We start from the raw sequence: 18,089 nt of genomic DNA, 5'->3' as shown, positions 1-18,089 counted from the left end.
CTCACCACTTGTCAACAAAAACATACAACGCCCTGACATGGTAACATACGAATGTAAAACAAAAACAATTTCTTTGGTGATAATTTCAATGGGGGCGTATAAATAAAATATTTAAAAACAATGCAAACATTCATAACGAATTAACGGCAATTGCAAGGGTACATTCAAAGTTATTGCACCAAATAATATTGAAGACTCCCCATGAATTCTAACTAGAGCGAGAATTAATACCACCAGCCAAATACCATTGAATTTTGCCACCTTGTGTGTTGGTTATAACCAAAAAGCCCACGAAAATACACCATTTTTAAAGCCAGCTATCGTAAATCCCCACATGACGCATTCGGTAACTCACAGTTGGCTGGCATAAAAGCGGAGATAAACGATTGCATAGTCAAGTCAATCACTGACACTGAGTGCCTTTGAATTGAAGTGAAATAAACGAAACCGCGATTAAAACATTCATGTTGCGCATGCGCACGTGCAGAGAATATGCAAATTGCAAACATCCTCGTCAAAAACATCAGTGGCAGCTCACCTACTATCACACTTATGCCCTTATTGGCAATTATCGCTATATGCCTACATTCACTCTTCATCGGTCATAATTCAAAATCTTTTGGGTGCAGTAAAAATATTAAAATCCAATAAACCAAGAGACAACCAAAACTATCAAGTGTGTGAGTAATTGTGAGTCACTCAAAACATTTGGTAAGAAAGAGACCTCGCCTCTAAGCTTTTAATTTGTGGCAATGCCACTTTTTCATTAGTTTAAGTAAGCTTAGCTTTATAAGCAATCCAAAAGTGAAAATAAGTAATAGAAGACAACTGCAATATGTAAATATGTACTACGAAAAAACAATTTTGAAACTTTCTTTGACATATTTTTTAAAATATTCAAAAAATCACCTACTAGTGACCTAAAAAGATATTAAATCCTGTTAGACTAGGTAATTTTGCTTATGGCTTTGCTCAGTAGGTGAGGAATAAGTATACTCAACCAAATTTGTTATTCAAAACAGCAGTTTTTGTCTGCTGAAAATGGGAAAGCCGGCATTACTGCTGTTTCTGCAAGCAGAGCTGCTGTATTAGCAAACATTTCGGTCAGCTAAATAAGCAAACAAAATCTGCTATTTTAAGTACAAAAATCTGCTGAAAAAAAGGTATGCTATTTTTTATGCTTGTCTGTTACTTGTTTTGATTACTTTAAGCATTATTTTAAAATTTTTGTTGGAAGAGTTGATTTTAATTTGTGGAATATTACTGTAAAGAAGCTAACAGATTCCTTGTACATATGACATCGCATCCATTGGTATACATTTCGAAATGTGACTGGGCTCGCTCGCATTTTTGGTTCTTGCTTTACTAGTGTCTGGCATGGCCTTTTATTTCTAAATTTAAAGAAACAAGTAAAAATTCGGCCGGACCGAATCTTATATACCCTCCACCATGGATCAAATTTGTCGAGTTCTTTTCTCTGTTGTGCTATTTCAGACTATAGACCGAAGCTGTTTCAGGCTATAGACCTATTCAAACCATATTTGACACGTATGTTAAAGGTCATGGGAGAAACCGTTGTACAATATTTCAATCCGATAATAATAACACCTTCTTGAGGCTCAAGAAGTCAAGACCCCTGATCGGTTTATATGATAGCTATATCAGGCTATGGACCGATTTGAACCATACTTAGTACAGTTGTTGGAAGTCATAACAAAACACGAAATGCCAAATTTCAGCCAAATCGGATTAGAATTGCGCCCTCTAGAGGCTTAAGAAGAAAAATAGGGAGATCGGTTTATATGGGAGCTGTATCAGGCTTTAGACCGACTTGGACCGCATTTGACACGTATGTTGGATGTTATTGGAGAAACCGTTGTTAAAAATGTCAGCCAAATTGGATAATAATTACACCTTCTAGAGGCTCAAGAAATTCAAGACCCCTGATCGGTTTATATGACAGCTATATCACGTTATGAACCGATTTAAACCATACTTAGCACAGTTGTTGGAATTCATAACGAAATACGTCGTGCTAAATTTTATTCCAATCGGATAAGAATTGCGCACTCCTTATATAGCATCTATATCAAAACATGGACCGATTTGGCCCATTTACAATCCCAACCGACCTATATTAAAAAGAAGTATTTGTGCAAAATTTCAAGCCGCTAGCTTTACTCCTTCGAAAGTTAGCGTACTTTCGACAGACAGACGGGCGGACGAATGGACATGGCATGACATCGACTTGTGGCATTTCGATTTATGGGGTCTTAGACGAATATTTCGAGAAGTTACAAACAGAATGACGAAATAAGTATACCCCCATCCTATGGTGGAGAGTATAAAAAGATTATGGAAAGTATACATTCAGTGGTGATTATGAACACCCACTGAGACACTACATTTGTATTTTTTTTCCTTCTAACATCCCCTTCATAATTAAGCAGCAGTCATTTTCAGCAAACAACAAAATTTTCAGTAGTAAGCCTGCTGTTCTGAAATTGCAGAACTACCGCTGCAATAGCATAACTACTACTGTAATAGTAGCAAAATTAACTAACAACCACAGACAGTGTTTGCTATTTTCAACACTTTTTTATGAGTGTAGGTTTTTCAAATAAAATCAAGTAAGGCAAGGCAAAAGTCGGGCGAAGCCTACAATATCCACCTATAAGTGGCAATTGGGCAATACCACTATATGAACTCTATATCTGAACCGACTTTGGCAGAGGTTTTCATATTGTTGATAAATAACTCCATGTCATCTGTTTAACATTGATGCAACTATGTCTCTATAAGTGAACAAGTAAAAGTGTGCTAAGTTTGGCCGGGCCGAATCTTGGGAACCAACCACCATGGATTCTAGTAAAATATGTTACCTACATCTGGTTATAGACCGATTTCGACTGTAATTGACACAGTTGTTAAAATCCATAACACACCACTATATGCAAAATTTCAGCCATATTGGATAAAACCCGCGGCTTGTAAGGGCTCAAATAGCTAAATCGGGGGATCGGTTTATATGGGAGCAATATCAGGTAATGGACCAATTCGGACCTTAATTAGCACAGTTGTTGAAAGTCATAAATAAACACCACATGCAAAATTGACAAAAATTGCGGCTTCCAAGGGCTCAGGAAGTCCATTTGCAACCCCCAACGATCTAAATCAATATTAAGTAACTATGCAAAATTTCAAGCGGTTTGACGGCTATCGTGATTTCAACAAACGGACGGACATGGCTAGATCGTCTCAGAATGTCGAGACGATGTACTTTATGGATTCTTAGACGAATATTTCTAGGTGTTACAAACGGAATAAAATCAAAAATCTAAATCTGAACAGATTTTGAAAAAATCGGTACATATTGTGGCAGTGGTAGAAAAAATAGTGCAAAATTTGGAGAAATTATCAGATCAACCCCAAGTGTTCATAAACCAATAACGATTTTTGTGAATTAAACGTCCCCTTCACATTCCGACAACATCTAGTTCAAGTTTTTTAAAAGAGTGCAAACTTTGTTGTGCGCTTCTGGGTATAAAAAATTTTAAGGAAAATTTTGGCTAAAGCAAATTTGGCAAAATTTGCACAAAATGTATATAACGAAAGAAAAAAATCCATTACATGGTGAAAACAATGATAAAATCATTGGTTTTCATTCATATATGCTTACAATGTCACCCTGCAACACAAAACAAACCAAAATGTTGGGTTTGTATATGGCTATGCATTTCTTACGAAAACGAAAATTTCCCAAAGCTGGATATACACCTCCTCCGAAATTTTCGGTTGCAGCCAAGACATATTCATTTACAGGTAGTGGCAGTTGCTCAACAAAATATTGAGTGCACTATCTGTCAAAATCAGTGATTAGTGCAACTCTGATTTTGTGTATGTTACTAGTTCGCGCCATTTTTCGTTGTTTGTGTGTTATGGTTCTTAACTACAATAAACACACACAATCAAAACTCGTTGACAGATAGTGCACTTCGCGAGAAACAAAATTTACTCAGCTGTTTGCGGTACACTACCTGGTAATTATGTCATTGTTGCAGCCAAGACATTTATGTCGCCACTGAAAAATAATTGTGTATAATTCAAGATGGCGACATACATTGATTTACAATTTTGGCCGAATTTTAATAATTTTTAGCTAATAAAGTACATATGTGCTGTAATTGATTTTTTTTTTTGCAAATAACTTTATTTAATGTTGCATGGAGCTATTAAAATATAAATTTTCGTTCGTGATTGCAAAAAAAAGATCACCAGTGCCTGTTACGCAAAGAAAATTTCATTTGAGCTGCGTAACAGCAAACGAAATTTTCGATAACGGTATCGGTAACGAAAATTTCGCCAGAGGTGCATACTGCGCTTAAGAGCTAGTGCAAGTCTAGAAGACAAAATTTAAACTTTCCAAAAAAGACATATTTTTTAATGGCCAGTGTGCAGCTCTTGTTGTTTTTTCGTGAACGTTTTTCTTCCTTCATTTAATGAAAATTTATGATTAAGTCATTTGTTCCATAACTATATGCATCTATTTGGACATAACAACGTCTAAATGTATAGCTACTTTATAAATGTATAGTTATGTTATCGGCAAAAAAGTGTGACAGTTTTGGCCAATCGATTGTATGCTTGATTGTCACCATGTGCTAGCATCGAAAATTTCGCTAAAGCTGCGTACCGGAGTTAAAATATAAACTGTAATTAAAGTTTAGTAAAGGCCTGTACGCAGCTGTAGCAAAATTTCCGTTAGATACTCTCGTTTGACAAATCTGCCACATGTTTTTTGCTGACAAACTAAAATTTTTTAAATCGAAGCGTTGTTAAGTACGAATTAATCAAATGCACAGTGAAAAATATGATCATCAAATGATTGGGTTTGATTCATTTCTGTGGAAAAAAATCTCACTCTGTAAGACAAAGCAAACCCAAAATATCGGTTAGGGCATGTCAAGGCATTTCTTATGGAAACAAAAATTCCGTAAGAGCTGCGTACCGACCTTTACAACAAAATAGAACAGCAACTAACTCTCTGATATAGGAGTTTACCTTTACCTTATTCGCTAATGGGACGATTTCAATATCTCTATGCTTATTTCTATATCTTACTGAAGTGTGCCCTATTCAAAAGTTGGGCTTTTTTGTGAAAAAAAAAATCATGTCTTAAATTTAAAATGTCATCACAAATGAAAAGATTAAAAAAATTAACAAAAAACAAATAAAGAAAGAATACTCCACAATCGACGGAATGACATTCAACAAAAGAGAGAAACACACTAAACGAAAACAATTTTTCGACAAAACGAAATGAAGAAGCATCAGCCTCACAATGGGGCCCGCTTAGAAAAAATTCATGAATTGCAACAAAAGAAGAGGCCACACAAAACAGAAGAAGGCAACAAGAATAATGGCACGAAAACCGGTAATACTAATAAATACAAAGCCAATTACCTGGACAGCTTTACAATGCCCGATGATGATAATGACGGTGGCGGTGTTGATAATGAAGACTTCTTTCTCTACTATGAAGTTCAGTGAACAATGCTTTGGAAAGAAAGTAAGGCAATCGAGTGGGTAAGTAAATAACCTGTCTTTAAGCGAAATGATGATATGACAAAGGGGCGGGAGAAAAAAGAAAAACATTTGCTGCTCCATGCCATTTCATACACTCTATTGGGAAAGTCATGTAAGAATGCGTTTTCATTTGTCCACAATGGCTTAGCAGCATTTCACAGTAGGATAGAAATTGCAGCACTAACAATGCAACCTGAATCCCCAACAATCCAGAAAAAATGTGCCACAGCCAAATACGGTCTAACGCATTGGCTTTAGAAAATAGACCGCGCGCCAGTGAGTATTTAATGCGGTTTTAATCATGCCAATACAAAGCCGATTCCAAGTCAGGTGATGAAGAAGGAGAAAATAGAGTAAAAAAAAGTGACAACCAAAAACATAGGTGATGGTGTTTAAAATTGCCATTACTGCTGTCCTATGTATTAGGAGGAAGATGAAATACAGAGGAGACTAATATTTAGAAAAATTGTGCCAAAGTTTGTTAAAATATTCCCATGACCAATTGAGGTTGAGTAACTTTATATTTCCACCCAATTTTTTTCCTCTTAAAAGAATTTCCTTGAACTTTTTTTTTTTGAAAACCAGCTTAAATCAGCTTAAAGGATGGGGCTATAGTAATTTCGTAATTCCGTAATTCGAAGGAGTAAAGCTAAGCGCTTAAAATTTTGAACTAATACTTCTTTTTAGTGCAGGCCGAATGAAAATTGATATTGTAAATGGGCCAAATCGGTCCATGTTTTGGTATAGTTAACATATAAACCGATCTCGGATCTTGACTTCTTGAGCTTCTAGAGGGCGTAATTCTTATCCAATTTGCACGTAGCGTTTTGTTATGACTTCCAACAACTGTGCTTAGTATGGTTCAAATCGGTTTATAACCTGATGTAGCTAAAATTTAAACCGATCTCGGGTTTTCACTTCTTGGCCCAGGAGGGGCCATGCTTGCTGAAATTACATATACTTGAAGTCATTCAAGGAACTTGTCACATGCAATCTATGGAGAAGAACAGAAACGTAGCCAGAGGACTGTTGTTTCACTGTCAAAAATTTTCAGTTTGGTCTATAATTTAACCATAAATTATCTTACAAACGAACAACGCTTACAAATTACTCAATTTTGTTACCAAAATGCGTGCTCTGTTAAGAAAATTCATCGCACGCTTCTTCCATTTTACGGCGAAGCTCATTTTTGGCTTAATAGGTACGTAAATAAGCAGAATTGTCGATTAGCCAAAAGCATTGCAAGAGCTACCAAAGCATCCAGAAAAGTCACAGTTTAGTGTGGTTTATGGACTGGTGGCATCATTGGCCCGTACTTCTTCGGTGAGATGATATCCAACTTTTTTTGTCCAAAATGCACCGGTCACCGGTCAATTGACCGCCTAAATCGTGCGATTTAACGCTTTTAGACTACTTTTTGTGGGGCTATGTTAAAACTCATGTCTATACAAGATATATTGATCTAGAGGTAGAGGCAGTTGCCCAAAAACAAATTATTGCGTGCACTATCTGTCAAAATCAGCGATTAGTGCAACTCTGATTTTGTCTATGTAACTAGTTCGCGCCATTGCTTGTTGTTTGTGTGTGTATGGTTCTTATCTATAATACACGCACATAACCAAAACTCGTTGGCAGATAATTCACTTCGCGATAAAAAAATTTACTCAGATGCTTACGGTACACTACCTGTTAATTATGCCATGTGTCTATATAGACAAGTCAGCTTCAATAGAAGCATTGGCAGGCTTAATCATGCCTGTCTATCCCTTCTGTGCCTTTTGTCGGAGTGTCGTTTTTTCACGAAATATTCCACTCATAATTAAATCCTGGTTTATATATCCATGATATTTTGTATGTCAACAGCCACACATTAACACTTACCCCTAATAAATATATATAAAACATATTATTGACATTCTTTCTCAAATGCTCTTGGTAATTAAACTTTCATTGGTGTGCTATTGGACAACACTGAAATGGATGGACGGATGGCTGAGTGGTATGCGAGTTATGGTTGAATGAATAAATAAATAATTTAACAACCTTTCATACCTGTTACAATCAAGAACAATGAGTAATAACAACACAAACTGAAGTGGTAGAAAACTCCAAAGCCAACAAATCTGCAAACAACAATAATCATGACAAAACGACCAACACACCGCCCGCACGATCGATCACCATTGTAAACAAAACAATACGGTTTGGTGTGAAAAGGTTTTATTGAAGTGTTAATAAACACTGATGGACAAACATATGTATCTTCGTTATCAACGCAAATCGAGACAAGTGAATGAGAATTTTTCATGCTTGCTCGGTAGCAATTATTTTGATTTATTCAAAACCTGTTCACCACAATTTAGGCCAAAATGTTTCGATGATGTTGTTTATGATGTTTGCGGTCTTTCGCCCAAGTGATGTTATTATAGGCATTGTTGTATTGTGGCGACCGCAGCAGTGGTTGCAGCAGCAACGCTGCTTCAATGCTTGCTGCAACCAGCAAGAACAGGAACAATTGGCAAAAATAGCATAAAAGTCGAATTTTAGGTGTGCTAATGTGCGATTTCAAGACAAATTACTCCAAGAGTGTAGGTTGCACATTGTTAAAACTCTGAAACCTTTTAAGGAGTGGTCAACGTGCTTGGATTTTCTCAAAGAAGACTTGTTAGGAATGTTACTCATAATAACCTTCTCCGCATAATGCATCAAAACAAAAATTCTTTTAAGACTGTTTTGATGCATCTCTCTTCTCAAGAACAACCATAATCATAAAATTAATGAACCAAGGTAAGATAGGTGGGATGCTTAAACGATGCTGATGTTGTGGGCGTTGTTTAGCCCAAGTATTCACCGGTTAACTAGAGATGGGAACTTCTCTGCATTAAAAATACCGTTGGAACTGTGTGTACATAAACTGCCTAGACAACTAGCTTTTTCCTTTTGTCGCTTGATTCGTTCGCCAATTCACTAAAAAAACAGCTTTTGTCCCTTTATAAAATAAGCTGTTTTCAATGAATTAGTGACTAAAAGAAAGAACATTTTAGAGGTCTTTAGAAGTCACATATAATTAATAAAGAGATGTGTCTTGCGACACTTTAAAAACGCGCTAGGTACAAAGATAAGAAATAAACGAAGAAAATTGAGGGCAGAGAGAATTTCACCGGTTAACTAGAGTACTATGAATGAACAATGGAAGTGGTTTAGTCTGTAGTTGAAGTATACCAACTTCAACTGCTAAAGCCAATCATTGGAAGGCGATGGGAAAATGGAAAGAGGAAAATACCAGGTTATACCATCGCGGTATAACCGAAGTCTTAATCTTCGAATGTTAGAGCTTATACTTTCTAATATGACAACTCCCCTCCCACCTAAAAAATAAATACTGGATGCGTCCCTGTGGAAGACGTTTTAGTCCGGATACCTGAGAAAACACTTGAGGTCAAGAGCCAAGTGTCTTCCAGCAGTACAGTCTTGGATTGGTGGAACTTTCGTATTGCCTAGAAGACTAGAGAATAAAAAGGTTTGGGCTGTTGAAGTCACAGATATTTAATAAAGAGATGTGTCATGCAACACTTTAAAAATGAGCTAGGTACAAAGTAAGAAATAAACGAAGAAAATCAAGAGAAGAGAGAATTTCACCTGTTACCTAGTGTACTGTGAATGAATAAACATTTCTGGGTGGTGGTCTTAAACATTTCTAGTGGTCACAGATAATTAAGATATTTATATAAGAAATAAACGAAGAAAATTAAGAGAAGATAGAATGAATAACAATTAAATAAGAATTTTTGTGGAAAATAATGTAATTTTTAAAATTATGTGGGAGGGGGCGGTTTTGAACATTTCTGGGTGGTGCTTACACCATCCCTTTCTATAGTTATGGTCCTGTCTTAAATTTCAACATCCAAAGAATGGTCGAACTGTAAAGTATATATATTCACTAATAAGAATGGTATATCAAGTGGATTTAGAGATGCCTGTCCATTCGCCTCTTTGTCGAAAGCGTGTTAACTTTAGCCGTAAAGCTACGCACTTGAAATTTTGCACGAATACCTCTACCAAATTTGAAACAGCTCCCAAAAAAAAAATAATAACCCTAGCAGACTTCTTTAACGCCATGAGGACGCTATTATTGGGTTGCCCAAAAAGTAATTGCGGATTTTTCATATAGAAAAAAGTGTAAAAAAGTATATTTGATTAAAGTTCATTCTAAGTTTTATTAAAAATGCATTTACTTTCTTTTAAAAAATCCGCAATTACTTTTTGGGCAACCCAATATAATCCGATTTGGTTGAAATTTTAGACATGGTGCTTTGCTATGACTTTCAACATCAAGGAAGCGATCAACCACGAGAAGCATGCCCTAAATCGGTTTATAACAGGATATGTAGACTATGTGTAATCGCCTGATTGGCCGTCGACAATTTGTTCAAAGACTTCGATCCGTGGAGGAAGAAATATAAGAATCGACCAGGCCGAATTTCACGAGCTCTTTCTTTTTATGTTAATAAAAACCGAATTTTGACTTTGGTTATGCTTTTTTTAGAATCCCGACTAATCCCGATTCATAAGAAGTTTCCCGACATCCTGGTCTGCGGACCAGGCAAGCCTAACCAGGACGGTAAGTTCGTGAACAGTCTTGGAATGAAAGAACGAGGTTAACTAACGCCTTCTCTGGGGATGACACAATCCCTAGGGTTTGGGTGCTTGGCTATAGCGGAGTAGGAGGGAATGCAAGGGCAGTCTATTTGGCTTAAAAGTCGAAAATCCTCAAGACAAGAAGACATATTTTTAGACCTCATGCAGACCTGTTTAACGGATTTTCAAGTACTAGTCAGCAAAATATTTTTTGAAAATGTAATGGCAGCTTGGACTTCCTAGGGTCAGTTCTAACCATTCAAATAATTATCTCTACTCGTTCGCAAACAGCGGTTTGTCCGAATTTTTTCAATTCTATCCAACAGTTCTTTGCAGCATTTCCTATGTCGTTGCCCGAAGTTACTTTTAGTACAAAACAAGCCGATCACTGGCTTCAGTGGCATGGGGCGGATTAATATACGCACCCTCAACATAACCTAAGTTTATCCTGCTCACATATAACCAAAATATGTATTTATAAATTTACTGTGTCCCGATTAATTTTCTTTGTTTTCTAATTCTTCTCAATTTTGATTAAATAATTTCAAAAGATTGAACAAATTCCATCTGCAATCAACCATGCCTTAACTTAACATAGTAGGGCATTAAAAGAAGTCATTGGAAAAAACAAAAACAGAGACAATTTCTTCTTTTTTCCATCAAGAGATTTTGCTATTTTGTTTTTATTTGATGGTATTTAAAATGAATGTCGGCAAAGTTTTTTGTTAGGGTTTCTTTTGAAGATTTTTTTGAATGGAACTTCCGATTGATTTCACTTTTCATAGCACAAAAGAGCAACAATCGCACATTTTAGTTTAGAAAAAAATGAACTCTCTTTGCTTGTTGTACCACCATAAAATCGTTGATGATTTCCTAGCACTGAGACGAGTCATAGTGGTTTTGGGGGGCTTGAGTGAAGTATGATGGATGGCAGCGGTTACTTGACCTCTAATTAATAATGTTTTGGTTTTGCCTTTCTTTGCTTCGTTTTTAACATCTGTTTTTCTCCATGGCTGTGTAGCTTAACTTTCATTTTTGTAATGTGCGATTTTTTTCTCATCAAACCTTTGGGCTAAATAAACTATGCCTTCCTACTTCGGCTTGATGACCACAAATAATCACTGTGAAATTTGTAATTTTTACAATTTTTTTTTTTAAATTTGCAATACTCGTTAATAAAATTTTCACATTCAAAGCTAAGACTATTATTTAGGGTTTTACAATTTTTTTTTATAATTTGCCGAGTGCCTGTGAACCCGTTAGTTTTTTTTATTAATTAAAAAAGCACTTTTGCAGTTTAGATAATATTTTTAGTCAACAACAACGCAACGTCTTTTGCTTTGCGATCGGTTTCAGTTTTATTCGCGTCGTCAATTCTCGTCCAACGTTCACTCTCAACTGATTTTTAGTTTTGGCTTCAATTTAACTGTGAAGACTTGCCGTAAACTCAACAACGACAACAAAAACAGCAACGACATAAACCGCCCAATTCGGTTTGTGCCAATACAACAACAAATGTGGGCTATTGTAGGGGAAAGTGGGTTTGGGGGTGGGGGGACTATGTCGCACGAAGGCTTTCTTTGCCGATACATACTTGCTGCGCCCGTCATTCAGCCACTCAGTCTGTGTGTGCAGTAAATTTGTGCGTTTGTCCAGAGCTGAGCTTTGTTTTGATGTATTGGTTGGGTGATGGTTTGAATGCTTGAATGTTTATTTTATTTTTTTTTCTCATTTTCATTCCTTGTTGTTGTATTGGCTTTGCCATTTTTGCATATCATTGAGACCGGCTTTTTGATTCGATTTAAGAGTAAACAAGAGATGCATTTTTAAAGAGAAGCCACATTTCAAAACAAAATCAAATGTGGTGCATAGGAGTACTGTTTTGACACTAGACTACAATGAGAAAAATTTCCAAAACTTTCTTGGCAAACATTTTCAACATAAATAAAGTGTGAGTTATTTTTTTAACTAAAGTCAAAGATGTACGAAGTTCAAAAGGTTCGATTAGTGATTATATTGATTGCTTCCTACACAAAAAAAGAATGAAAATCGGTTTTAACCCCAAAATTAAATTCATACAGTTAATTTTTCAATTGAAACTGCGTTAACCACAAATAATCTTATATCGATCACAGATTTTGAAAAATGTGATTAAAAATTTTAAATAAAAAATTCGGCAGAGCCCGGCTGGGTTTCGAACCTGGGCACACGGAGCAACAGCGAGAGCTGTTGCCGCTGTCTTGCGTTTGAAGCAATCAATACAACTTCCAACAGATGCACAAAATCATATGTTCTACGGAAGAAGTGTAATTGCCACAGAAAAAAAACACTGTCATTACGCAAAAATACATCCATTGGGCAAAGTACAGCTAAGTATAGGGTTGTCGAGCGTGGCTAGTGTGGTAATTGTATCATAGAGGTGTTTTCGCAATTAATACGATTCAAATACAACATACGAATGCACGGCCCTTGAAGCCATCACACCTAATATGGTTGAAAAGTCTTCTAACTAAAGACGAAACGCGACCCTTAGTGGTCGGTGTGTGTTGCTATCTTTGGCTTTCCTTTTCCATTTGCAATCTCTAATCATTGAGCTCGTTTCAAAAGAGAAACAAACGGAAATTTTAAAAAACTTATTATTAATTAAAACAAGTAAGAGCGTACTATGTTCGACCGGGCCGAACCTTATATACCCTCCACCATGGCTCGCGTGCCAAATCGTATGAGAATTTCGCCCTCTAGAGGCTCAAGAAGTCAAGACCCAAGATCGGTTTATATGGCAGCTATATCAAAACATGAACCGATTTGGCCTATTTACAATCCCAACCGACCTACACTAATAAAAAGTATTTGTGCAAAATTTCAAGCAAGCTAGCTTTACTCCTTCGAAAGTTAGCGTGCATTCGACAGACAGACGGACGGACGGACGTGGCTAGATCGACTTAAAATGACATGACGATCAAGAATATATGTACTTTATGGGGTCTCAGACACATATTTCGAAGTGTTACAAACAGAATGACGAAATTAGTATACCCCCATCCTATGGTGGAGGATATAATTACGATTATTCTTTAATCAGACCTCATTACCTGAAAACCCCCTTAAATTTTTTTTTGGAAAAATTTAAAATTAATTTTAAAATATGTATAGTTCTGAAAAGGTTTAAACATTAATACATTTTTTTTTGCCATACATACACCGTTTTGAAATATTTTGATTGTATTTGCTTAATTTTAGTTTTTCACTTACTTTGATTCACCATTAGCTCCCAAATATGAACTGGAATATATGCCAACTAAACCATCCAATTGGCATTCGTATGAGATGGAAACTACATATGGTGTTGCCGTATACAGAAGTTCGTCCAGTTCAATGAAGAGCATTTCACGTTCTGGGGCCAAATAGAAGTTCTTGATGCGAATGCGCATGCGTCCCATCATATTGTGAATACTGATGGAATCAATTTTCAAATGTTTGGCATGCATGACTATCAAGTTGGTTGGCACATCGACTTCGATTTGTACGGAAACTGTACCCTCGCAGGTGTTCTTCTTCAAATCAGGATGAATATAGAGTCTATATTTTATAGGGCGTATTTCTCTTGGTAGGCGATGAATAACCTGAATAATTAAAATAAAATATTAAAATTACATTTGGTAATAGTTTACTGTTTAGACTAATAACTGAGGTAACAACCATGGCTGCAGAGTCTAGCAATTTTGAATCGACTCCGACTCCAGGCAGATTACTTGACTCCAATTCAGACTCCGGAGTCGACTCCAGGCACTTGAAAATGCTATATTACCAGTACGCTATCAATGGTGGCAATAGTATCTCAAACGATCTCAGTGAATTTGGAAGTATGGAGAAAAAATTGGTCACCGATACGTAATAAAATGATTTCATTTGAAAGGTCTCAGTCCAACCAATATAAAAACCGAACAAATTCTAGTTTGGGTTTTCGTTCCAAATCATATAAAAAGAGAACATATGTACGTCAAGTCTCAAATCGATGATATCACCGCACATTCTATAGGAATGAGTCAAACGGCACCCACCGCTTATTCAGTGGTCTAAGAAATCACAAGGAACAACGTAGCTGTTTTTAATTTTGTAACCGACAGCACCAAGAACAACATATATGTACTTATTAAAAAGCTAATAAGAGCGTGCTAAGTTCGGACGTGTCGAATCTTTTATACCCTCCACCATGGATCGCATCTGTAGAGTTCCTTGCGCGGTATCCCTTTTTAGACAAACAAAGAATAAGGGATAAGTGAATTGAATGTTGAAGACCATAGTAGAAGTCATTGGGTAATATTTCAGTCCATACGGATAAGAATTGCGCCTTGTAGGGGCTCAAGAAGCATAATCGAAAGATTGGATTAAATGGGAGCTGCATCAGGCTATATATCGATTAAGACCATATTGGACATGTATGTTACAGATCGTGAGAAAAGCCATTGTACAAAATTTCAGCAAAATGCCAATAATGCCGCTCAAGAAGTCAAGATCCCATTTCGGTTTCTCAGGCAGCTATATCTGGTTATGTACGGATTTGAACCATACTTAGCACAGTTTTTTGTAGTCATTACACAACACTTCATACAAAATTTTAGCCATATCGGATAAGAAATGCGCCCTCTAGTGGCTCAAGAAGTCAAGATCCAAGATCGGTTTATATGACAGCTAAACCAGATTATGAACCGATTTCAATCATACTTAGCACAGGTGTTGCAAGTGATACCAAAACACTACGTGCAAAATTTCAGTTAAATCGGATAAGAATTGCGCACTCTAGATGATCAAGAAATCAAGATCCAAGATGGGTATATATGAAAGCTATATCAGCTTAAGAAACGATTTGAACCATACTTAGCGCAGTTCTTGTAAATGGTACCAAAACCTCACGTGCACATTTTCAGCCAAATCTGATCTGAAGAATTGCGCCCTCTAGAAGTTCAAGTAGTCAAGATCCAAGATCGGTTTTTATGACAGCTATATATGGACTGATTTAGACCATACTTGACACAATTGTTGGCACAAAACGATATGTTTTGGTATGACATAGGCCAAATCGGATAAGAATTGCGCCCTCTAGAAAATCTAGAAGTCAAGACCTGGCATATTTCGAGGTGTTCCAACAGAATGTAACACCTCGAAATATGCGTCTGAGACCCCATAAAGTACATATATTCTTGATCGTCATGACATTTTAAGTCGATCTAGCCATGTCCGTCCGTCCGTCTGTCTGTCGAAAGCACGCTAACTTTCGAAGGAGTAAAGCTCGCCACTTGAAAATTTTCACAAATGCTTTTTATTAGTGTAGGTCGGTTGGGATTGTAAATGGGCCAAATCGGTCCATGTTTTGATATAGCTGCCATATAAACCGATCTTGGGTCTTGACTTCTTGAACCGCTAAAAGGGCACAATTCTTATCCGATTTGGCTGAAATTTTGCATGAGGTGTTTTATTACAACTTCCAACAACTGTTCTGAGTATGGTTGCAATCCGATCTGTAGTCTTGACTTCTCGAGGCTCTAGAGAACGCAATTCTTATCCGATTTGGCTGAAATATTCCATGACGTGTTTTGTTATGACTTCCAACAACTGTATTAAGAATGGTTCAAATCAGTCCATAACCTGATATAGCTGCCATATAAACCGATCTGGGGTCTTGACTTCTTGAGCCTCTAGAGGACGCAATTATTATCCGATTTGGCTGAAATTTTGCATGAGATGTTTTGTTATGACTTTCAACAACTGTGCTAAGAACAGTTCAAATCGGTCCATAACCTGATATAGCTGCCATATAAACCGATCTGGGGTCTTGACTTCTTGAGCCACTAGAGATACCGTGGCAAGAGCTCGACAAATGCGATCCATGGTGGAGGGTATATAAGATTCGGCCTGGCCGAACTTGGCACGCTTTTACTTGTTTGTGGTAATATGAGTGAATTGAACGCTAACATCCGGAAGGGCTTTTTCTTGATTGAATTTCTTGACCTTGACTTCTGTTTTATCCGATTTCAATGAACTTCATGTTTATCCATATGAATACTTTATACCTTTTGCCCTTTAGACATTGCCGCGACAAAATCCAAGGAGTTGGGTATACAAAATGTTAAACCTGTCAGACGATTTTTACTTTTTTTTCAAATGAATTTAATGGGTTATATAATCAAATACCGCTTCATATGAAACACAAAATATAGCTACCATTTGATATCGTTATGACTCCTTATGATGTTATAAACTTTATTTTAACGATAAATAAAAATTTGTTTTTAATTATTGGAGACTAAGGTCGTATAGCTAAGGTTGGTGAAGTTGGGCTGGAAAAGAGCATTTACTGATGGCTGTGTAGTATAACACAAAAGCTATGTTCCCTCTGTGGCTGGAGTTGTCGCTGTCATGTTCTGGATGTACAGCTCAAAAATCTCCAATTTCACATATGCCTCCTTAAGATCATAGACATTATCCGAATTTTCGACTGCCAACACTACCACAACCACTAATAAGATGGTAGAAAGTAGGCCAAAGAATATGGCCATAGTGCGAGCGTTGCATTTTTCTAAACAAATGAAGGAATAAAGGTGAGCAGGGTCTTTTACTAGCAAGACATTGTTACCACTGAATATTCTTACCCTTAAGTGTGCTGATCCAGTTAAACATTTTGGCCTTTGTTCCTATTTGGCCTTAGTTCCACGTTTTCTTGCCAATTTCCAACTAAAACTAAATTCAAATGTTTGATTGCTGTGGCCACAATTTGATATGGTGGTCAATGTGGTATTTCTTTCGGTTTATTATCACCAACTAATTGCCGGCCAATAAAACTTGACGAATGTTTTCGATATCATAACTGATATCCCGAGATAATTATTTTGGCCACAAATATCGCAATCGTTCGATATTTATTTCTCTTAGTGTGTGATAAGCAAAAGTTGCAAAGTTGGAAAGGGTAAAAGTGGGAGGAGGCACAATACCTAAACCTTCAATTGCCCGTTTGAGGTCGATATTAAACGATATTTTATGTTATTTATTTAGAAATCTTAAATGCCTTGTTTTACTGCATCGTTTATAAGTTGTAGTCACAATTCTAATTTTGATAACATCACAATTGCTTAAATAAACAGTTCGTTTAGATTTGTCTTCAAAGTTCAGATTGTTTGGTGCAATCAGTTATTAATTGGATATTTTTATGGGCAATCTGAATGTTGTTTTAATGGGGAATTTTTGTTACGAACGATATCGGAATCCAATCAATAATTATGCTACTAAAAATAACGAAATCTGTTAATAATTTTTTAGATATCGTCTCGTTGACTACTTTTGTGGAAGTTGAGAATAAATCTTACAACATTTGAATGACATCATTTTCACGATTTGAAAAAGTATTTTTGCAGCATGGTTTATACATAGGTTATAAAGGTCAATCCGTTTTAAGACACGATGTATGGTGTTGGTACACGCACATTGTCCTGTAGAGAAAGCAATGGTTAACTGGCAGGTTAGGTAGCTTATACTAATGCCATATTTGAAAAACACCAAAGTTTCCGTTGGGAATCGAACCCCTGCTGTTAACAGACTACCGAGGCGCTTATGGTAATTTGGCAGGCCATACAAAGAAAGTGCTTTAGAAGAGAATATATTTCGAAACTTTTCATATGGGATTGCAGCAGTGAAAAGGATACATCCTAAAACAGTTTTTAACGACGGTATTGGGTAAATACTGACCAGGCAGAAAGAGGAAAGAATGTCTTTAACCGCCTAAGGAATACGACTGCAGGGAGCGATGGGTTACCAAAATATCCTTTAAAGACCGGAGGCAATCAGAATCTAGAAAAAGCCACACTCGATTA

At 36.5% G+C, this 18,089-nt stretch overlaps 2 protein-coding genes across 3 annotated transcripts in view; one reads left to right on the top strand and one right to left on the bottom strand.

Annotated features, from left to right (window-relative positions):
* Positions 1-18,089, bottom strand: part of LOC106084222 (uncharacterized) — a 71,293-nt gene that overhangs the window by 28,144 nt on the left and 25,060 nt on the right. The window contains exon 14 of the mRNA XM_059363790.1: positions 13,477-13,847. Coding sequence (XP_059219773.1) covers positions 13,477-13,847 — 371 coding nt within the window. The remainder of the gene's footprint in view (positions 1-13,476; positions 13,848-18,089) is intronic.
* LOC106084195 (protein apnoia) overlaps positions 5,182-18,089 on the top strand; it is a 123,650-nt gene continuing 110,742 nt past the window's right edge. For both annotated transcript variants that reach the window (XM_013247752.2, XM_013247744.2), the window contains exon 1: positions 5,182-5,586. The gene's annotated coding sequence lies outside the window, so the exon portion shown is untranslated. The remainder of the gene's footprint in view (positions 5,587-18,089) is intronic.

The sequence above is a fragment of the Stomoxys calcitrans genome, chromosome 2 (genome assembly GCF_963082655.1).
Source record: "Stomoxys calcitrans chromosome 2, idStoCalc2.1, whole genome shotgun sequence".
Lineage (NCBI taxonomy): Eukaryota > Metazoa > Arthropoda > Insecta > Diptera > Muscidae > Stomoxys > Stomoxys calcitrans.
This window is presented reverse-complemented; position numbering and strand designations above follow the sequence as displayed.